Here is a 24,309-nt window from a genome sequence, read left to right as displayed (position 1 = left end):
AACATGGGGGAATAATCAGTTTATTTCAAATTATGAATTATTGTTCCATCATCCAGGGAAGCCAGGACAGGAAGTGATGCAGAAACCATGGGGGAATAGTGCCTTCTAATTTGCTCCATCTGATTCATGCTCACAATTCTTACACAACCAAGGAATTCCTGTACAGGATGGTGTTGGTTATCCTGGCTGGCTTCTCTCACATCACTTAGAAATCAAGAAAACACCCTGAACACAAGCTTGTAATAAAACTAATCAGAGAGAAGCAAATAGCTAACTGCGAGTCCTTCAGATTTCAGATAATGTGGGGTTGTGTGGTGTGGATACCTGCAGCAAGCTAACAAGACATCTGCATCTGCAGTTCCTCATCTATGTCACACTTTGTTGCTGATGAAGACTTGAATTACTATTAAATGCTTAGGCACAGCTTTTGAGTGTGTAGAGTGTATCTGCAGTATGAAGGATCTGCAGATCCTGGAGTGTGACAAACACTTAGAGAACTTGGACATTGATTGCTTTTGTTGGATTCTTCATCACAATGAATTCTCTAAAACTTATACAGGCATGAGAAAGAGCTAAGCCTTGGTCCTATTCTGCACATGAGCAGGGTTTCTCTCAGGTGAGAATTACTGAGGTTGAACCAGAACTGAATGATAACTGAAACCTTCACCACATCCTTCACATTATAGCTTTGATTTCAGGATGAAAATTGTTGTGTTATTTAAGATACAAGGAAACGCCGGGCAGTGGTGGTGCACACCTTTAATCCCAGCACTTGGGAGGCAGAGGCAGGCAGATCTCTGTGAGTTCGAGGTCAGCCTGGTCTCCAAAGCGAGTTCCAGGAAAGGCGCAAAGCTACACAGAGAAACCCTGTCTCGAAAAACAAAAACAAACAAACAAACAAAAAAAGATACAAGGAAATACTAAGTGTCAGGCACTCCATTCATGTTTGGTTGTTATACTGCCGAATGAATGTTACTGATGGTAGACAGTGTTGATGGAATGTTATAGCACTTAATTCTTCACATGTGCATAGCTTCCCTACTCAATGCATTCATTTGTGCTGCATAAGGTCTGAATCATCAGCAAAGGATTTACCACATTCCACATGCTTGTGGAACTTCTATTCAGAATGAATTATTTGATGTGTTTGAAGGCTACAAAAGTGTAAACTTTTTATTACATTTGTAGGATTTCTCTCCAGTATGAACTGTCTTGTGTCGAGAAAGGGTATAATGATTAACAAAGCCTTTGCCACATTCTCCACACTTGAAGGCATTCTCTTCAGAATGAATAGTTTTATGTACCTTAAGATATGAAGGACTAGAAAATCCTTTGCCACACTCTTCACACCTGTATGGTGTCTCTCCAGTATGAACAAATTTGTGCTGGGTAAATATACAAAGTTTGGTAAAGGCTTTGCCACATTCTCCACACTTGTAGGGGCTGTCTTCAGAGTGAATTATTTCATGTCTTCTAAGGACTGAATAAAAGGAAAAGCATCGGCCACACTCTTCACACTTGTAGGGTTTCTCTCCAGAATGAACAAACTTGTGCTGAGTAAGGGCATAAAGCGTGTAGAAGGCTCTGCCACATTCGACACACTTGAAGGGATTGTCTTCAGAGTGGATTCTTTGATGTCTTCTAAGGGTTAAAGAAGAGGAAAAACATCTGTCACACTCTTCACACTTGTAGGGTTTCTTTCCAGTATGACATATCTTGTGCTCAGAAAGGACAGAAGGCTTAGTAAATCCTTTTCCACACAGTTCACACTTGTAGGGCTTCTCACCAGAATGAATACGTTTATGCTTGTGAAGGATTGAAGCAGAGGAAAATGTTTTCCCACATTCTTCACACTTGTAGGGTTTCTTTCCACAATGAACTCTTTGATGTTGCTTGAGGAATGAACGATCATAGAAAGCTTTGCCACATCCTTCACACTTGTAGGGTTTCTCTCCAGAATGAATTCTTTGATGTTGCTTCAGCATTGAAGGATAGTAAAATGATTTGCCACATTCTTCACACTTGTACGTTTTTTCTTCAGTATGAATTTTCTGGTGTATAAAAAGTGATGAGCGAGTACTAAACGCCTTATGACATTCTTTACACATATAGGGTTTGTCTCCAGTATGGAGTCTCTGGTGTATAGATAGGTTTTTTTGAGAACTAAGGGCCTTTCCACATATTTCACACTTGTAGGGTTTCTCCCCTGTATGGATTCTCTGGCGTTGAATAAGGAGTGAGTTACAATCAATGGCCTTGTTGTAATGGTTACAATCATTTGATATTGTTCCTGTTGAGGAAAAGTTGAGATATGATCAAAAGCTAAGCAATAGTCTTCATATTTATAATGTTTACTGTTAAAATGGAGAGATTTATTCATACATATTTAACCATAAACCAGAAAATAGAGTATGTTTAAATATCTATACACACTGAGCATAATTCACACAATAGAGTAGGAGGAAATAATCTATACCTTTATTGGAATAAGAGGACATCCAAATAGAACAAAGAAATAATGGTACATTATTTAAAGTTAAATAGCTAAGTAAGTTGTAAGGGCACTTTACTAACAAAAATAAGCTCATTAATATAGATGGTATATGGCTGGACATCCATGAAATTATAATGTAGCCAATCCTAAAAAGAGAAAGTGGATTGTGATTGTGTGATTGTGAGTTGTCATTAAAATACAAAAGTTTTACCCTACACATAGAGTATTATTTTGTAAGGTACAAAAGATATGCTGCACAAAAAGCAGATGGTCCAGAACAAGATTAAATAATACAGCTAAAAAATTCAGGACAGTATTTCATGTTTTATTTGGATGACTGTAGGGAATCTTTCTCTGTCCCACCAGCCAGCTCCCAAATCATGACACAGAGACTTATTATGAAAGCTTGCCAATAGTTTAGGCCTGTTTCTAACTAGTTCTTATAAGTTAAATTAACCCATTTCTTTTCATCTACTTCTTTTACTTGGCTTGGTTACCTTACTTTGTAATGTCCATGGTGCCTGCTCTGTGTCCTAGCATCTCCTCTCTTTTTCCCAGCATCCTCTCTGCCCCGAAAATTTTGCCTAGCTAATGACCATTTAGCTTTTTAGTAAACCAATCCAAGTGACACATTCTCATAGTGTACAAAAAGATTATTCCACAACAGATGACATGAAATTATATACCTGAAAGTATCAAATCATGATTAAAAAAAACCCTTCAGGTCACCTATGAATAGCAAATTTTGCTAAGGCAACATATTTGTCAATGAATAAAGGACAAAATTACCCAATTTTTTTTGTTTTGTTTTTTTACGACAGGCTTTCTCTGTGCAGTCCTTGTTGTCCTGTCCAGTGGGACTTAACTCTGAGATCTGCCTGCCTCTGCCTCCCCAGTGCTGGGAATAATGGAGTGAGCTACCACACCCACGTTAAAATGACATATTTTTAAGATTTATTCATTTACAAGATTAAAGAACTATTGAGCATCGAGTAGAGAGAGACAATGAATAAAGCATGACAATGGGAGACTCCTGTTTGTCCACAAAGTGAAACTCAAGAGTAGCACAGCTCATAGATATTTTAATCCTACACCGTCCTTATGTATTTTATCAATCTGCTTCATCCATCCACCAAAATACATAGTGTATGTATAACAAATGACTTTAGTTAACACATACTTCCAAATAATACCAGATATCAAATTGCCAAGTAAAAAAAAAATCTTGAATCTACAAAATTCTGAAAGCTTATTAAGGTATTAAACACATTTTCCTAGCTGTGAACAGTTTTAATCTTTGAATATAAATACACAAAGTGCATGGATTTAAATCCTTATTACTGAGTGTGTGTTAGGAAAAACCTTTAGAAAATATCTTCATCATTCACAAAGGACTCTAATGAAATGACTTTCATTAACATGAGTATGAGTGATATGAATAAAAATTGATATCTTACAATGATTTCATAACTTGGTTCTTAGAAAAATGTGCAGTTTTTTGAGGACTAGAAACAGTGCAAAGTCTTACTGTTACTCAACTGCCCAAAGTGACTCCATTTTTGCCAGAGTTATATCCAATTGCTCCCACAGCTAAACAATCCTCCTAAGAAAACACTGTCATGCAGCCTCACCTGCAGCTTTGGGAGATGTCCTGTTTTACAACATAAATCATCTGAATCAATGGAACTGACACTTTTGAAATTTCAGGCCCCTGGACAGCCTCTGGTATGAGGTAATTATGGGTTTGGCCTTACAAACCCAATCAATGGTACAATGACCACTGTATTTCAAGACACCAACACCAACCTAGTTCTTGTGATACTCTGAAGAGCTTTGTGTAGGTATTTTTCTCTGGTCCAGATTCTGGTTAGTGGGACAATCCTGACAGGGACTCCTTCCCTGGGTCTCCTTAGTGGGAGGATATTGACTGAAGAAGTAATGCTTAAAAACTATTAATCTGAGATTGTATTAGTGAGTCTGGAAAACTCCCTGTCTTTTCTTCACCTCACTCATCTGAGGTACTGAGCTCACCCTTATGGTCTTGTCTAAGACCCAAACCTACTCTCTGGATCAGTGAAACCATTTTAAAAAGATACAAAAATATATATTAGAGGTTATATCTCTAATAAAAGGGTTAAGTTATTTAAGATAGATAAATTAAATAAATAAGGGGCAAAAACCTTAAAACCTTGAGGCCAAGTGATGGGAGATCTGAATATGTTATACAGGCTTTTAAAGACAGTATACTTAATGGTCTAAAGTTGTTAAAGTTCCTAAGATTATGAAGGTCTATACATGTTAACAAAATATGACTTGAAGATGTGTCTATCTAGTCACTTATGTCTTTGCTAACATTGTTAAGCTAACAACTATGTGTAACTCCAAAATATGACACACTCACACAGATATACATGCTGGCAAATGACCAATGCAAATAAAATAAAAAAATGAATAATTATAAAAAAAGTCAGCCTTACAATTCCCTCCTCTGATTGTATTATTTCTGATGAAACAAGCTACTTAATGTAGAAGGTCAGTAGGACTGATTTAGATGTAAACATAAAACTTAACGGGATGAGGACAGTGAAGTTCTCAGAACCATTTGTAATGGGATCTGATTCTCTCTTCTGGTGTGCATGAAGATAGGTCACTCATATACATGAAATAAATAAATAATTTTTAAAAAGACATAGAATTTAATGATGTCACATTACTCATGCTTAAATATCCTTACTGTGCCCCAAATTGAGGTTGCAGTCATGATAAATACAAATGTAATTCATTTACAGTGACAATGTTGAAAGGAGAGACTAATTTATACTTTCCATTATACAGTCCTCTGTATATGTTATCAAAATTAAGCATAAACTAATTTAAGGTCAACTTAAAATTTCCTCAATATGGTATAATATTCAAAAGCATATGTAGTTAAAATAATTGGTTATTGAAATTACCTGTTTGAATAAAAAGGGTTAAATCTATACTACACTTGCATGGCAGGACCAACACAGGATCAAATAGCACACTTACCCTCAATGCGACACAGGCCTATCAGAATAAATGGCATGTTAGCTTAATCAAAGGATAAGGATACATGGGGAATAGGACTTATCAGTATCTGCTGCCCCTGTCTTCCTGTGGCCTGTAAGCCAGACCAGGAAATCTAACCCATTATCTGTTGGGAACAGGAATCACTCTTCATGTCCCACAAGACAGTAAAAGGATTCTCTCATGCTGTAGAGGATCTAAAATTCTGCACCTACATCCTAAATGTCTCAAACAAGTGAGGTATTCCTTGCAATCACTCTGCACTCAATGTATTATGAACCGATGTTGAGTATCCTATGTACAGGGGAACCTTGTACCTACACTTGGCACCCAACGGTTATGGGAACTACATGCCAGTTCAAATGGTCACGCCCTGTCCCCTGGCTTTGAATTTGCTCCTCCTAACAAACCTAACCCCAGAGCTGAGATGTCAATGCCTGATTGTGTAAGGCGTCCTCAGCAAAGTGGTAGATAATATATGACAGAGGCTCTGCCACGGGTCCAGTCAGCACAGCAGGATGAACTATGGCACTCATTTAAACTAAGTTGTTTGTGCCATGTGTGGACCCACACATCAGGTAAAGAAAGCAATATGGTCTGAGGAGGAGGTGAGGTGGACTGTGACAGTTCACCCAGATCACTAATTCTGAGTCACCGTCCAGAGACATCTAGGACCAGCTCCTCAGTCCTGCTCCCATGACAAACCCCAAAGCCATCGGACCTGTACACACAAAAGAAGTTTGTAGAACTCAACAGGAGAGCTTTAGATATAGGGACCATGAGATCTCTTCCTCCCATTGGACTCCTGGTAATATTAGCCATAATATTTCCTATAGGACTAGCAGCACTAGCTACACATGACTGTTCTCTGGGGAAAAAAAAAAAATGTTACTAACTCTGATGTCCTGGGAACATCAGGTTTAGAAATAAAATTTTCTTATTTCTCTAATGCATTATGACTAGGTATATATCCAAATAAAAGTTGGTCTTTGTATATGATAAAAAAATTAACCTAAACAGAAAAAAAAATTGAGCCTTACAACTCAGTAAAAAGCCTAAATCTACTAACTGCCATGAAAGAGAGGCCTGGGGGCTGGAGAGATGGCTCAGTGGTTAAGAGCACCGACTGCTCTTCCAGATGTCCTGAGTTCAATTCCTAGCAACCACATGGTGGCTCACAACCATCTGTAATGAGATCTGGTGCCCTCTTCTGGCCTTCAGGGACACATGCAGGCAGAATACTGTACACATAATAAATAAATAAATCTTAAAAAAAGAGAGAGAGGCCCACAACTGCTCGTTCCACAAGTGGTGTACTGGGGATCCATGGCAGAACTCCTTAAGCCCCAGCAGGCCGGCTCTTCCTTCTCTTCCTTGGTTTAATGGTCTGGCTCTGCTTAATCAACTGCTTGTAAAACTTCATGGATTAAAAACAAAACAGCCTCTGCTAAGTTAGTGGATGGAATGGCCCTTATACAATCCCTTATACAGTAAATTAATGCTCTGACTATTCCCTAACAACAGTGGCGAATGAACTGTCCAAAGTGACTCCCATTTTTCTGAGTTGTATCCAAGTGTTCCACACACACCCAAATTCTTCTATTCAACAGAACCAAAACTGCTGAGCCTTCTGCACCTGCCTGCCTCTCTGTGATGGAATTGTGGGTTTGCTTTATAAACTCAATCATGCTCACTTCAGTGTAGAGATCTTTGTGGCATGAGTCTGCTCGGAAGCCCAGCAAATAACTGACTCTTCTGCATAGAACAGTATTTCCCTGAGTCTTACATTACTATGTAGCCTCAACAAAATGAAGAACCTTGAAAGTCATGGTAAATACAAGCACAGCTCACCACTGGGGAAATACAACGTGTAGGAGACTAAAACCATCATAAACGTCTGAGACATATCCTCTGTGGAAAACAAGTAAGAGACCTAAAGAATAACCACCACCACCACCACCACCACGATATCTTGTTTCAATACAGGTGGGAACGCCTGCCTTTTTGTCAGATCTTTGGACTTTACCCCGTCCCTTGACCCCTCTTTCCTACACACCTGGGTGTACAGGGGCTGGTACTTGTATCTTCACATCCCAAGGCCCTTGTCTTTGCTCCAGAAATGTGACCAGGTGTGGCTTGGAGATAGCAAGACCTGTTTGGAGGAAAAGGGAATAAGATTGTTGACGTGTTCTTCTACTGGAAATTGACATGTCCCTTCTAGTACAGTCTTTATGAGAAAAGATGATGGAATAAATGACTGCAGATAATCAGTCCCTCAAATATTTTCTCACAGGACCACTACGTACATGAAGCAATGTACAATGTCCAGATTCTAAGTCTCATTTAGAGTGAAAAATATTAAAACCAAATTGAAAGACATTTTCATTAACATGAGTGTGCAATACCTCATGACACAGAATTTCTCCCAGTCCCACTTGAGTAAAGAATGCATGTTTCTAACACAGACATGTTAAACACACAAAAAGAAATACAATGAAATGTTTCTTACCTATATAGCAACCTCCCTAATTTTTCTTATTTTTTAAAAAATTTTATGTCATGTGCATTGATGTTTTTTACAGGTATTTATGTCTATATGAGAGTGTCGGATCCCCTGGAAATGGAGTTAGACAGTTGTGAGCTGCCATATGAGTGCTGTGAATTGAACACGGGTCCTAAGCAAGAGCAGTCAGTGATCTTAAGCACTGAGCCATCTCCCTAACCCCCTAATTTTTCTTAAAATGAAAAATATGAAACTCACTGTTGAAAAGCAAAAATTCTAGTGAGATACCATACCAAGAGAGGAAGCTACAAGTTGATAATGAAATAAGGATTCACTGTTGATGATATCCTCACCCAGGAAATCAAGGTTGCTGTAATTCTCCAACATCACATCCCTGTACAAAATCCACTGAGCAGGCTCCAGACATTCTCTCTCTTCTGGAGAGAATTCAATAGCCACGTCCCAGAATGACAGCATTTCCTGAAATAAAGACCAATGAATGATATCACACTTTTTTCTTTCTTCTTTTTTTTTTGAAAGCTCGGCCTTAGCTTAGGCTTGTTTCTTTCTTTCTTTTTCTTTTTTTCTTTTCTTTTTTTTTTTTTTTTTTTTTGGTTTTTCGAGACAGGGTTTCTCTGTGTAGCTTTGCACCTTTTCCTGGAACTCACTTGGTAGCCCAGGCTGGCCTCGAACTCACAGAGATCCGCCTGCCTCTGCCTCCCGAGTGCTGGGATTAAAGGCGTGCGCCACCACAGCCCGGCTCTTTTTTTTTTTTTTTTTTTAATTAATGCCGAATGCTGTTTATTGAAGGAGGGAAGAGGTCTTAAATACAGGCTTACAGCACAATGGGAGAACCACGGAGGGCAGTCGCTACAGATGTTTTACAATCTTGCATCTAAGCTGTTAACGCCCATTATGCAGGATACAGACAAGGAATTTCCCTTAAGCCTTCAGGAGGATGGAACCCGGCAGGGAATTAGCATAGGGAGGATATCAAGGTCAAGGTCAGCAAGCGTGCTATCACACTTTTAATTAATTGAAACAATAACAACATTGATTCCAAGATCTATTGGACTGGCTAGCTCTCCTGTCAACATGACACTGGCTATGGCAATGTAAGAAGAGAGAAGCATAGCTAAGAAAGTGCCTACCCAAGACTGTCCTGTAGCCAAACTAAGGGATATTTTCTTAATTAGTGATTGAGGCAGCACAGCCCATTATGGGTGGTGCCATCATAGTAAGGTAGTCCTTGATGGTTCAAGAAAGCAGGCTGAGCAAGCCAAGGAAAGCAAATCAGGAAGCAGTATCCCTCTATGGCTTTTGCTCCAGTTCTTGACGCAGGTTCCAGCCTTAACCTCCCTCAGTGACGGATGGAATGTTACCTGAAATTGTAAGCTGAAATAAACCCTTTCTTCTCCCAGTTACTACTGGTCAGTCTTTATCACAGCAACAGAAACCCTAACATAGGCATCATGTGCCTTTGGACACAAATCTAGATTTTGCTCAGGATGAAAGATAGAAAAGTTTCTTACATAGGTAAGTAATATTCCTTAGACATGCCTGAAGTGGTCACATGATCTCACACTTGATCCATTTTGAAGGAAATACAAGGTAAAAGATCCTATTAGCATAATCATACAGCTCTGGGTGATAGAACAGCTTTAGAAGATAAAAACAAATATTTCAGAAGAAACCATAAAGGAAATATTTTAAAGATCAGATTCAAACAAGAGAGACTTCTTGCTGGAGAGATGGCTCAGCGGTTAAGAGCACTGCCTGTTCTTCCAGAGGTCCTGAGTTCAATTCCCAGCAACTATGGTAGCTCACAACCATCTGTAATGAGATCTGGTGCCCTCTTCTGGTCTGCAGGCAGAACACTGTATAATAAATAAATAAATAAATAAATAAATAAATCTTTATTTAAAAAAAAAAAAAAAAAAGAGAGACTTCTTGATTAGAAGGTGATACTTCATGTAAGTATGACAATTCAATCTAAACTAACTTATAAAACTAACATTTGATCATTTGATCAGATATAATTTGCCAAAAGGGAAACTCCCCAAAGTTAGGGTATGGGGATGGTTTTGTTTTTGTCTTTTCAGAAGAATGAAGGCATCCAACTAAGGAATCCGAAGACCACTGGACAAATGAGAAATTTGAAGAAAAAGGTCAAATCATACAGAGAAAATGTCCCAAGAAAAAGAGTAAATTAGTCTACCAGTATATCACATTTCTAACAGAATAAAATTTCATAAATCTTGCTAAATGTTTGTTTCTGTTGTTCTCTAAAACATATATAGTCTTTTTGTAGTCCCAGTTCAGTTAAAAATTAAAGCTGGCTTTGGAGTTGGAGCATGGCTCTCTCCTTCTCTAAACCAAGCATGCTTGTTCAAGTAAAATCCAAACTCTGTCTCATGTCAGAAGAGCCACCTGATATGGCACAGAAGGAAAACCAAATTAAGGGACCATCCTATTGCCAGTAACCTCATAATACTTTGGCTTTATTTTTGTCTCTTTAAAACTTTTAAGTTATAAATATTATCTCAAAATTTATATATATATATATACATATATATATATATATTTAACTTTTTCATGATACTAATGGTCATACAGAGTACTAATTCTAGAAAAAGGCTTCATACAGATTCCTGTACATGATTTTCGGTTTGTGTCTCTATCAGGTAACTAGGAATTAAGGTTTTGTACTCTGGATTTACATAACAAATTATCATCCTTTGATCTCTTCAAGATTTACTGTATATGACATTGAAACTGTTTAAGTTTTCTGCAGTGAACCATGACCATGCCTAAGAAAAACCTTTGAGGTCTCCAAAAGAAGGATGGGGCCCCACAATGATGACTCCACTGGGACTATGGTAATGCCACTAAGATGACAAACACCACCCAAAGATCAGCTTTGGATTACAAACTGCTCAGAACAAATAAATTCAAGTCCAGTCTCACAGACTACTCCAGCAAGGACTTGAGACAAGCCCTGTACTTTCCCATTACAGAGACTGGACAACACATGATACAGCTAGCTCTCCAAGGACTTGACAATTATCTCGTTTTTCTTTCAGGATCCCCTAAAGATGATATCATCCCCAGAGAACAGGAATTAATTTTAAGAACATGACACCTACATTCCCAAGAGGTGTGATGGTGTTTTTGATCAGTCAGTGGGTAATGGATATTTGTTCTTATTTAGGGAGGTTGGATATGTTGATTGTGTTCTGACAAATAAAGCTTCCTGGGAGTCAGAGGGTGGAGCTGACCATCAAGGTTCGGAGGATTGTCGAGGAAAAGGACCAGAAGTCGTCAGGTAGGGCTGAGACAGGATCTCAGGCCTTTTGGACTGAGCAATGACAGAGGTAGGAAGCAACTGTGGCCGGTCCCTGTTCTCTGATCTTTCATGTTCATGGCACCACAGGACAATAGTTCTCTGCATTTTGGTCTGTTTTCATTTTCTGTAATTCACTCTGTGCTCCAAAGAGAAGCACCTATGACAGAGCAGTGCCAGGGACACTCCAGTTTGGGTCCAAGGAGAAGTACTTGGAGTGCAGTTAGGGACTGTGATATAGATATGATAGGATGAAAGGGTAGATTATTGAATCTACTTTTAAAGAGCAACTTGTTTGAAATGTTTTACATTGCTATGGATTTTAGTTTATTGATACAAGTTTAAGCTTAATTTTGTTATACTGTATATATATTTCTATTCTCATTTGAGGTATTATGTTTATGTAACTCATTTAGATTGTAATGGATAATTAAGAAATACAGATTAATAATTAGTCTTCTATGTTAGTTAAACTTATAGTCAAACTGTTTTCTAGGTATACATAGATATAATTCAGATAGATAGGTAATCTTCAAACACTTCAAAGACCTACAGAATATGGCATTTAAAATGTTTAAAAAATTTAGACTTTCTGGACAGTGAGACATGTCTGCTCCTGGCAGCACCGATTTACTTCAGAGGAGGGTGGGCATGGAAGACACTCTATATGGAGTTTATCTTCACCTTGGCAAAAATAGCCATTTGGGCAAGAAACTGTTCTTGCCTGGACTCCTTGATCAACTGGACATGCAGGACCCATGGGAAGGTGACCATTGAACTTTGCTTGGCAAAATGGTCCTTCAGGTTCCTGCTTTGCAGAGGAAACTGCCAGACATTCTACAGGCCACAGAGAAAAGTGACTGAGACACTCTAGGCCTATGGGCTGAAGACAGATGCCCCAACTTTACAAAGGAACATTAGGTGACTGTCCAGGCTGCCAACTGTCTCTATCTACTCTTGCAAGATTCTCAAAAGTTGCTTGCATCCTCCCATTTCTGAAGTAATATTATAAGGTCTCTGATGTAGTTGAAGACTAGATAGTTATAATTTCCTTAGTTATGATAAAAGATAAGTTACATATGAAACCTTAGACTCACAAATATAGGATAGATAGAATATTTTCTTTAATTCTGCCAAATACAAATAGACTAGATATTATAACTGTAATTCTTGCTTGATAAATGTTTTGTTATATGTAATTTTACTATGTGAAAGATAAACCTTCCTTTTAAAAAGAAAGAAAAGGGGAAGTGCTGTGGATATCGCTCTGTATAATAAAATGCTGATTGGCCAGGAGTCAGGCAGGAAGTATAGGTGAGAATTCTGGGAAGTGGAAGGCTGAGGCAGAGAGATGCTGCCAGACACCATGAAGAGAAGCAGATGTTAAGATACTGGTAAGCCATGAGCCATGTGGCAACTTATAGATTAATAGAAATGGGTTGATTTAAGATATAAGAACAGTTAGCAAGAAGCCTGCCATGGTCATACATTTTATAAGAAATATAAGTCTCTGTGTGCTTACTTGGTTGGGTCTGAGCGGCTTCGGGACTGGCAGGTGAGAAAGATTTGTCCTGACTGTGGGCCAGGCAGGGCCAGAAAAACTTTAGCTACACTGGTCTTTGTTGTGGTTCATGGGCATAACAGTTAAGCAGTATTATTTATTGCTCTCTGTCTTGGAGCTTGCAAAGCACCTTCCAGCGCTAAGAAAATTCACCTTTAGACAGGAGACCTTCATGTCAAATACAACTCCAATCCTCTGAGTTTGTGTCAGCATTGGGAGGATCGAATAGCTATTGTCACAAGACCTTTGGAACAGCAGAAATGTATATTCTGTAAAGAATGACCACACAAATAATAACCTTCAATAAAGGGCAGAGTTAAGTAGCAACTAGGACAATACATTTCCAAGTCACAAGATAACTGAAGAAAATTGATGAGTAGAACACCCAGTAATTTCTCAAAAGAAAAGCAATTGAACTATAGTGAAGCTTCTTTGTAGCTAGTGGAGTACGTTTCTACCTTTACAAGGAAGAGGACCAAAGAAAAAAAACCAGATGAGACTCTTTTTAATGATATGATCACCAAGAGCAGGGGAAAATAGTCACTGTGGAGAATGGAAAGAGCCCTGAGCACAGTGAAGATGGAAACACACTTCTGTGAGAGAAATATTGCAGGTCCCCAGTGGAGAACTAACTGCCAGGATCACCCCCTGTGCTGCCCAGCACTGTCTACCACCATTCCATGAGGAAGCGTTTGCTGTCTTGAGGTCAATCTCCTATGAGATGCTGTCAATGCAGGGCAGTGCACCTGTAAACAGGAGAGCATTTAGTAGGAATTTTATCCAGTACAACTAATGGCAACCATTTGAAGGGAATTTGAGCCTGGCAAAATTCACTTTCTATGGAGAAGAAATGCAAATAATGTCTGCTCTGAGGTGGGCAAAGTGTCATTCATTAAAAATTGCTAACATTCTCAATATAATTGGGAGCCAGCAATCTGTAGTACACTTGAATAGAGACTGGTCCTAGAGTCAAGCCTAGAACAACAGAATGGACAGAGTAGATACATTAAAAACGCATTCATCTCCTGTCCGTATCCCTCAGAGACACCTTTTCAGAGAACCAGACAACACTGAAGATTGGTGGGAAGTCCAGGCCAGATGCAAAGGGAGGACCGGATTCCTGATCAGGTTCCTGACAGCAGTGACCTTCCATTCAGAGCAGCCTATGTCCTGATCAAAGGACATAGTGCTTATAATACACATTACACACATCAAGTCCCAACTCCTAGATCTCCACCCAGGCTCTATACTTACACACATGTGGCATGAAAGAGTCATTAGTAATGATGTCTTGGAATGATATAACATAGAAAGTGGAATAAATCATGAAAAAATGAGATATCAAATACAGTACTAGATTTGCAAACATGAATTACATAATTATTAAATTTCAAAATATTATCACAAGCTTTGCCTTTTACATTAGAAGTCTTGATGTATTTGTGGATTTTAGTAGTCAGTATATTGTTTCTCAGTCTTCTTAAAGTAAGTGAAGTGTATCCAATAAAGATTGGTGACATGCATTCTCATAGAGTTGACTTAATTTCATAGAGACACTGCAAAGAAGAGAATAATGGAATACAGATTTTCAACAAGATGGCCATGCAACAATAAACACCTTTCAACCCAAAATATGTTTCTGCATTTGTTAATAACTATGTAGAACACTATGCCAGACACTTTTGTAACCCATAATTGACAATGTAATGAAAAATCTGCGCTGCTCAGGTTTATTCCTTGGATATGTGTTTGACCCCTGTTCAAATCTTATGCAATGTCTCTCCATGGCCTCTGACGTAGTCATATAGATTGATCAACAGGAACTCAACGTCCTCACCCAGCACACCTCCCCTCCAGAGTTTTCCAGATATGACATGTCTAACACAGCAGGGTTCATGCATGAGCTGTAAACACAAGGAACTCCCTCCCTCACAATGACATTAGAATACAATGAAAGAAGCCTGGGAGGAAAGAGACAGGACTGCTCAACAAGGGGACCTGGACTGGACCTGTGAAGAGCAGGAACCAGCATGAGCACTTTGCTTTACTGGTTGGATATGGCAGTGCCCATGTGAAGGACAGGGAGGAAGTGGTTTTGTTCTGGCTCACTGTAAGAAGCATCTGCACACAGTGGAACCTCTGGAGTAAGGACAGGGGAAGGCATCCCAGCTGCAGCTGCAGAAAAAGACCCAGGAATGTAACCACAGCAGCCACATCAGTCAAGAACTGCAGAATGGAAATGAAGAAATAATGGAGTCTCAGATTAGATATGAAAGGAGCAAACTGGAAGAAATCAGTGAAACCAGAAGAAATCAGCATCAGGTCATGACAGTAACTAACACAGATTAATATCCAAAAAGAATGAACATGTGCTGCATATAGGGAGGAATATTCAAGCCAGGCAAAGAGGAACTCTTCTCCACATAGTAATTGCAAACAACTGTCTAATCTCCAAACATTTAGTCTCTTTAACAAAAACATGTTAGTGAGTAATTTAGTCAACAGAAGTTAACCACAAATAGTTCTTAAGTCAGCAAAGTGCTGATTGCAGGGATTTGTCATGGTGTTCACTATAAGAAACATGAAATGAACCATAGAAGGTATATCTCATGACCATGACATATGTTTAAATGTCTTCTGACACAGATTCTGGCCTTGAATTTGTTATGAAGCAGAGGAGGACCAGAGGGGTCCTGCCTCCCACTCACAAATGCAGAGATGACAGGGATGTGCAATAGAATAGACTGAAGTTTCTTTTCTATCACAAGTCTCTTTACTTTAAATCACATGAATACACACAGTCGGTGAGTTCTTCCTCACCCTGCTGACCTGACACAAAAGCCTGGCATTGTAACACAATGCCATGTGAGTTTTTTACCTGTTCCTAGAGACGCTGCTTATGGACTAACTCAACAAGCTCAAGGCTAGATCAAGACTTGTTGACACAACCATTGTGGTCAACTCTACATAAGGGATGGAAGACCTTTCAAAGTTAAGAAAACCCAGTCCTTAAGGTGAGGCCGGAGTCAGCTTCTGCAGAACCCCTTCTTCCTGCAGAAGATGCTTCTATCTGTGCCTGTTGTATGTGTGTTCTCTCACTCTAGTCAAAGCTTTTCTATAGCAGCTGATTCTGGTAGATCTGTCAGCTGTGTTCCAGAATTTCCCACAGGTGAGCCATTTGGGCCTCAGGTTTTTCCTCTCTTAATTCTTTACCTGTCAGACAAAATGACCATGATCAAGACCTCAAGACCGTTACACTAGCCCAGTCTACAGAGTTCAGGCAGGACCAGACCCCGTTTGCTCTACAGATTCTGAGAAATCTGACAGCGTCCATGTGAGAACGGCTCAGCTAGAGAAGCATGCTTCCCCACCAAAGCTGCTCACTGAGCTCCCAGCTCCACCTCAGGAGCAGGCAGTCAGCTGACCATCATGAGTTTGCAATCCTGGACTTTGCACTATCATCTACTCCGCGCTACCAGGCAGCTCTCCTGTCCCAGAAGCCCAAGGAAGACTCGGGTGGCAAGCGGCGACCTAAAGAAATCACTCAAGGCACAGTCCCTATCGCCCTCTCCCCAGCCCTGACCTGCAACCTCAGGTGTCCCAGCCAGTTCAGCACAGCACCTCCAAGGCAGCTTCTTCCGCCCTCCCACCCAGCCCAGGTCCGCTCCCTCCAAGACGGACCCCCGCCCCCCGCACAGTGCCTTAGGCTGCGCTGCACCCTGGACCAACCTCCATGTCAGAGATGCAACAGGAATGTAGAGCAGGGGAGGACTTTCGCCAAACTTTGGGAAAGCTGCACGTGTGTCTACCAAAAGCCTGATGAGGATTTCCTGGATGTCTCCCTATGACCTCACAGTCGTTTGGACTACGTTTCCCAGAAATCTATGCGAAAGAATTCCGGGAACCTATGTATGGAGATTTCTACACTTCCTGGATTTGTGTCTGGCTGCCAGCTGTAGTGTTTTGGAGGAAGAAGCTGAGTCGGCAGGGCATCCCTAGGAGTGAGGCCGGTGTTCACTTCTAGTCCACAACACTAGATTATTAATGTGAGTCGAGTCTTTGACAGAAATATTAGCCTTGTAAGTTTTCTTGTCCATATTTTGGGATTTAATGTTACTACAGCGTTTAAAAATCACCTTGACTCAGTTTTGCTTTAAATTAACGAAGCAATACACTAATGTGGGAATGAGAAGTATCTTTTAAAGATGATTTTGAAACCAGCCGTCTAACTGTTCAGCGGTTACTTGACAAAAAGACTTGGGATGAAAGGCTGGACTGGGAAATTTAAAGAGACCTTGTTTCTAAGTAAAAATGAAAAGTCCAAACAAAGACGGGTTAAAGCAGTTGAGTATAATGTCTGCTATGTCTTAATATGCTGTCCTACAAATAATAAGTAATCCTTCTTCTGTACGACACTCTGTGTGAGCCATTCATGGGTCTGACTCCACAGCTTGGAAAACAGTTTTGTGAGAACATTGGAATCTCTGCAGTGTATTGATGAGGGACACAGAGACAGTATAATCACTGAACAAAGTTAAATGTCCACCTCTCTGACACTTACTTGCAAAGATCTCCCATAATCCAACTCAGTTTTCCACCTGTACTTCTTTCCCCTGAAAACTTTCAACTAGTAATCTCTGAAAGCCATTTAGTTTTTGTGAGAGCGCTACTGGATTTTTACCAGTGTCTCCATGGTGTTTCACAAACTCAGATCCATGTTCACCACGTGTGTGCCAGGAGCTCATGCTTACCTCCCAAGTGAAGGGTCACTGGTCCTGGCATAGATAGGCCCAGTCTAGAGTTCCCTATATTTCCACCATGAGTATATGGTGCAGTTCCAATTCCACTTAGCTATCACCTGCATGTTCAGTAAAGAGTGACCACACAGGGACTGTTAAGCGGGACACTGAACATCTGATCAGTACTATGGTGAAGCTGTTCCCTTTAATACTGCTGCGAAGCACCATGTTGACCTACCTGTTGTCCCTTAGTGTCTACACATCTAGTACAATGTCGACAGTGATGTCATGTTCTGCTTCCATCTTGGGACAGTGTCAGCCCCATAGCACAGTTTCTTTCTTCTTCCGGTGCTGGAGAAACTTTCCTAGAAATGTAGTTTTGAGCATGAGCCCCTACGATGGGCCTTCACCTTTCAAATGAAATTGTACTTCCACAAGATAGATACCTTCATGGATGGGCTTTTGGGCCCAGGAAAAGTAGAGAAAGCAACTTCCAAAACTCTAGCTATGACAGGGAAATCTGGCTGCCTGGACAGTCATTCTGAGGTCCCTCTGTAACATTGGGGCATCCATCTTTGACTTTCACACCTAGAATATGTGACAGACTTTTGTGTGAAGGAGGAATTTTGAAGAACTATCCTCTCTTGTCTTGGCAAAGTTTGGCAGTCACTTATCTTTGTATCCTGCTTGTCTAATTTGGACAGTATACTGTCATCAGTCAAGGCAAGGGCAGTTTCTTTGCCAATGGCTAGCTTTTACCACATAGAAAGCAAACTCCATATAGAGGTGCTTGGATGCCCATCATTCTTCTTTTTTTAAAGCAAATTGGTGTTGCCAAGAGTGGACGTGTCTCACTGTCATGAAAAACCTTGTTATTAACACATTTTTAAATGCCATATTCCAATGGTCTTTGAAGTATTTGAAGAACATCTGCCTATCTAAATATATCTGTGTATAACCTTGAAAACATACCTGAATATAAGTTTGACTATCATAGATGAAGGTTAATCTGTATTTTTAATTATACATTACAGTTTTAATGAGTTGATTAGCACAATAATCCAAACAAGAGTAGAAACATACATACAGTTTAACAGAAATAACTTTAAATTTGTACCAATAAACTGAAATCCATAGCAATATAAAATATTTAAGATTAATAGTTGTTTTTTGGATTAAAGTAGATTCAATAATATATCCTTTTATCCTATCATTTCTATATCCCCCCTTGTCTTTTTAGAAGGAGATCTCTGAATCTAATTTCCTTTATTCAGTTTTTTTCTTGACCATTACCAGTAACAACCTGTAACCCATCTTCCTAATGTGGCAGGCCGAGAAATCTTGGATCAGAACTTATTTATTAGAGGATGAAATTGATATAGCACACTCATGAATACAGAATGAAGTGGTGCCACTGAATTTTCATCCACTAGGGAGGGATGGGGAGAGGTTCAGACGAGGTAACTGAGCTATAGCATCAGGAAGCCTTCAATGTGTAAGGGCACACAACCCTCCCCACTTGATTTTTAAAGGATTAGGTATCCTCATAGAAGAACGTGCTCATCAGGCCAACCCCATTCCATGCCATTGGTCATTAGACCAAATAGCCAAATTCTCACAGCATTCCCCACTTTTGTCTAAAATAAAAAGGAAGGTTCTAATCCTAACATAATAAAAACTATATAAAATAAGAACAATTATCAAGTATTGTCCAGAGAAAGGAAAAGGTAATACTCTTAACAAAGAATGAAACTACATACAACAAGCACAACATAAAGAAGGAAATACATTCTGGATATCCAGACCATAGTAATAGGCAATTTTTATAGAGATTACTCCAATAGTTGTCCTTGCCTGGAGAATCTAAGTTTTGGGCCTAATATGTCTTTAGCTAAGATTCAAGAGGACAGTAACTGTAAATATTTGGTCTTCCACCTCTTCAAAAACTTGAGAAGGAAGATAATATTACCTAAGTAAGCAGGAAATGCAAGCAAGCTCCTTCCAAAAACTGCAAGGGATGACAGAAACAGCTGGCTGCCTGGACAGTCACCCAAGGTTCCTCTGTAACACTGGATTGTCCAGCTTCAGCTTATGGGCCTAGAATACCTGACAGACCTTTTTCAGAAGCAGGAAAATGTGAAGAACTGTCCTATCCTGTCTTGGTAAGGTTCAGCAGTCCCATTTTGTGTGTGTGTGTGTGAGTGTCCTGTTTGTCCAGATTGGACAGCGTACTTGCTGTCAGCAATCACGGCAAGGGCAGTTTCTTGCCCAATAAGCCAGTTTTGCCAAAGGGAAACCAAACTCCATATGAAGTGTCTTCAGTGCCCGTCATTCTCTCAGCAGTGGATCGGTTACTGCCAGCAGCAGACAGGCTTCATGTCAAAAGAATTCTAAATCATTAAAAAATTTTAAATGCCATATTCTGTAGGTCTTTGAAGTGTTTAAAGATCATCTGTCTATTTAGGGCATACCTCTGCATGTCTAGAAAATCTACCTAACATGACTATAAGTTTGACAAACATGGGTCACTATTAACTTGTAATTGTTATTAATCTATATACCTTAAGGACTAAAGCTTCATATTATAAAAATAAACAAGCTGTAGAGGTAAAAATACCTTTACAAAATTAGAAACAGAGGTACAGAATAAGGACAATAACCTCACAAGTGTGACAATATAAAAAAATATCTTAACTGTTGCACAAATCCTAATTGGTCTTCATAAAAACCCAGAGCCAGATATCAGGGTGAAAACTAAAAGATCAGAGAAGCAGAACAAGCCACAGCTACCACCTCTTACTTCACCAACTCCTCAGCATGAAAGAGGGCTAATTCCTGTCTCCTCCTGCCTTATATTCCTTTCATATCACTTCCTGTCTCAACCTTCCTAGTGCTGGCATTAAAGGTGTGTGATCCCAAGTGCTGGAATTAAAGGCGTGTGCCACCACTGCCTAGCTCTGTTTCTCTTTGGGAGTGGATTAATCTCATATAGCCCAGTGTAGCCTTGAACTCAAGAAATCCAAATGGATCTCTGCCTCTGCCTTCTAAGTGCTAGGATTAAAGGTGTGTGCCACCACTGCCTGACCTCCATGACTAACTCTGTGGCTAGCTCTGTCCTTTGATCTTCAGGCAAGCTTTATTTCCTAGACTACAAACACTATATCGCCACACTTATTGAGAGGCAAAAATGTAAAATACAATATGAAAAATAACCTTATTTTGCATCAGCATACAAAAATATCCTAAACAGAAGTAGAAACATGTATACAGTATGACAAAAATAATTTTACATTTGTATTAATATACAAAAATATCTAAAACAGAAGGAACATATATACAATATAACAAAAATAACTTTGGATTTGTATCAATATACAAGAATCCATACCAATGTAAATTATTTAAAACTGATAGTCTACCTCTTATTCCACCTTTTAATCTTATCATGCCTATCCCCCCTTTTTCTATTTCAAATGAGCTTCCTGAGTTTAATTTCTATTGTTCTGCTCCCACCCCTCTAACAACTTGTTACTGCCCCCTTACAGATGACAATTAACCTTAACTTTGAGGAAAAAAAACCCAAACCACCCACCCCACCTATTGGTAAAGTGGGTATCATTTTCTTAGAATTGCTTCCTGCTGTTGGGGGCGACATGTCTCTATGGGACCTTGTAAGAACTGAAACAATGGTTAAGTATTTGTAGAAGTAGCTGCAGTATTTTTAAGCAGCCTCTGAGTAATGGATTTATCTGGAGTTCTGGCTGGAGTGGTGCAAGAGGGCAGACCATCTCAGCTAGCCATCTTAAAATTGTCTTGAACAGTTTGTAGTCCAAAACCGATCTTTTGGTGGTGTTTATTGGTGTGATGGCATTATAGTGATCCAGGTTGAATTGTTGTTATGGGGCCCAGTCATCCTTTTGGAGACTTCAGAGATTGGTGTTAGGAAAATTTATTGTTCACTGTGGAAAACTTAAACATCATTAATATTAAAATGGAAAGTTTAATTTTTAAAGATAGTAATGCACCTAAGTAAAAGTTATAAAAAGTCAAAATAAATTTGAGGGCAGAGATTTGTGACAACCATCATCCCTAGATTTTGGGTTTTTTTTTCTGTCCCATACCAGATGGCTCTGCTGATATGAGACAGAGACTCTAAGTTTTCTTTTAACAATATGCTTGGGTATAGAGGAGAGAGCCACACTCCAACTCCATAGCCAGTTTTAGTTTTTAATTGAGTTGGGACAATAAATATTTTAAGAGATAAAGAGATTTTTACCCTGTAGAAGTAATTATACCATCATGCCAGATTGTTTTTCTTGGTAAAGTTTTCTGGATAGTTCTCCCTCCTTCTTTAGATGTTTATCTGTCCAAAGGTCTTTGACATCCTTAAGATGGATGTTTTTATTCTCCTGTAAAGACAAAAACAGAACCATGCCCCAACCCTAATTTGGTGAGTTTTTCCATTTTGACATGTTGAATCACCACATTGGTTGAAGAACAATCACTTCTCCTAATCTAGAGGTCTCTCCTGTTTGAATCGAATCTTTATTTTGATGGTGTACCTAGCTTTTCTTCTCCTGTGGAAACAAAAGCAAAACCCCTTTCCCAATATAACACATATCCCAGTTTGCACTCTGAGGTCAACACATCCTTAAAGTACACGGGCTGACTTAACTGAGTAGTTTTTTCTGTTGATCAATGTCTCTCTGCAGCTGTTGCTCCTTTCTCACTAGCATTTAGAAAATTTAGAGGTAATAAGGCATTTTGCAATCTATATTTGGGGGTCTTTATTACTCCTTTCTGTTTATTTAGCATTTCTTTTCAAGTGTGATTTGATCTTTCTATAACTACTTGTCCTGTGAGATTGTGTTGTATACCTGTAATACGCTGTATATTGTAATATGCAAAAACTGTTTCATTTTTATTAGAGACACATGCTGGAGCATTGTCAGTCTTAATTTGTACTGATATTCCCATGATGGCCACAGCTTCTAGCAAATGAGTGATTACAGAATCAGCCTTTTCAGAGCTCAAAGAAGTTGCCCACTGAAATCCTGAATAGGTATCAATGTTGTGATGTACATATTTTAATTTTTCAAACTCTGCAAAATGAAACACATCCATCTGCCAAATTTCATTTCTAGGAGTACTTTTAGGGTTATTCCTTGTAGGTAATGGAGCTTGATTATACAAGAAACAAGTAGGACATTTTCTTATAATTTCCTTGGTTGTTACCAAGTGATGGAAAAAATCCTTTTTTTAAGCTCTTGCTGTTTATGTGGGTTTTTTTTTTTTAATGAAATTCTGGCCTAACCCCCACGAATCCCCCCTCACAGGATAATACCCATAACCCATTTTTTTCTGAATATGGGCATAGTTCTCTAGACTACTTCCTATTAATTAAGGGCACAATCTTTGGGGTGTCCTGAGAAAATTTAGGATTATGGTCAAGTGCTGACTGGAGTATTCTATGAGGCTGTATCATCTCAGCCAGCAACCTTGAAGTTGTTCTGCTTGTAGAACTCTGAGGGGACTGTAACAGAGGCATTTTGAAATGCTAGATCACCTGGGCCATCCATTTTCATTGGTGTTTGGTCCCCTTGTTCTGAAAACATTAAAGCTAACATACATATCTGCATTAATACAAGTATAGACTTATATAATTAGTCAATTTTAATTTTATGTCATATTAAACAAACTAAATTTAAACTTGTTTTGAGATACATTCTTTGGGTTGTACTTCAGTAGCATATACAGATTATAAATTGGCTTCTCCTTCCCATCTTGTCTCTGTAAATACATTTCATTTGTACTTGGTGTAGAATGAATCCAAATTTGTCTTAATAAAATCCTGGAGCCAGATGTCAGGGTAAGTGCAGAAAGATGAAACAAAGGAACAGGCCACAGCCACCTCTCACCTCACCAACTCCTCAACCAAAAAGACTGAGCTCCTGTCTCCTCCCACCTTATATTCCTTCCTCTACTCAGCCATATCACTTCCTGTCTCAATCTGCCTAGTGCTGGGATTAAAGGCATGTGCCTCCCAAGTACTGGGGTCAAAAGCATGAGATCTCAAGTGTTGGAATTAAAGGTGTGTGCTACCACTGCCTGGCCTCTATGGCTAACTAGTGGCTGGTTTTGCCCTCTGATCTTCAGGCAAGCTTTATTTGTTAGAGTATACACAAAATGTCACTACCTTTACCCTTTTTGGTCTAAAATAATAAAATAAGGTTATAACTAATATAAGAAAAACTGTATACAACACATACAATAAGTATGTACAATACACACAAGCAGTAATTACATCAATACTGTCTAGTCCATTAACATTTGACACACTCAGAGAAAATACTCCATTATTTCTCCCACTTTGGTCAGTCCAAAGCATTGTACCTAATTCACTTTCTATCCTAACTTGTATTAACAACCAAAAACTGTTTTGATGTCTTTCAAACTTATACACTTTACACCTCTTTAGTGAGTTTCTTTTCCAAATTTGTTAACAAGGAAACCTATAACTACAACTACCTAGTCTTCAACTCCATCAGAGACCCAAGAAAAAAATAATATTAACCTAGTAAGCAGGAATTGCAAGCAAGTGACTTACAAAAATTGTGAGAA

General features: G+C 39.1%; 1 protein-coding gene across 4 annotated transcripts; it reads right to left on the bottom strand.

The window, feature by feature from the left end:
• On the bottom strand, nucleotides 1-24,309 carry LOC121820864 (uncharacterized). 4 transcript variants are annotated; one of them, XM_076552270.1, is made up of 5 exons: nucleotides 16,679-16,822; nucleotides 14,371-14,505; nucleotides 8,399-8,525; nucleotides 7,599-7,694; nucleotides 1-2,290 (listed from the first exon to the last, which is right to left on the bottom strand). In XM_076552270.1, exons 2-5 carry the CDS (start codon nucleotides 14,467-14,469, stop codon nucleotides 1,155-1,157), a joined length of 1,458 nt encoding a protein of 485 aa, XP_076408385.1. In that variant the 5' UTR covers nucleotides 14,470-14,505; nucleotides 16,679-16,822; the 3' UTR covers nucleotides 1-1,154. The 4 variants fall into 4 exon arrangements, with proteins under 4 accessions (XP_076408385.1, XP_076408386.1, XP_076408387.1 ...); XM_076552271.1 differs by having other exon boundaries at nucleotides 14,364-14,505; nucleotides 16,679-16,819; XM_076552272.1 differs by lacking the exons at nucleotides 14,371-14,505; nucleotides 16,679-16,822 and adding an exon at nucleotides 21,965-24,309.

This window comes from Peromyscus maniculatus, chromosome 15, assembly GCF_049852395.1.
Source record: "Peromyscus maniculatus bairdii isolate BWxNUB_F1_BW_parent chromosome 15, HU_Pman_BW_mat_3.1, whole genome shotgun sequence".
In the NCBI taxonomy this organism is placed as follows: Eukaryota; Metazoa; Chordata; class Mammalia; order Rodentia; family Cricetidae; genus Peromyscus; species Peromyscus maniculatus.
This window is presented reverse-complemented; position numbering and strand designations above follow the sequence as displayed.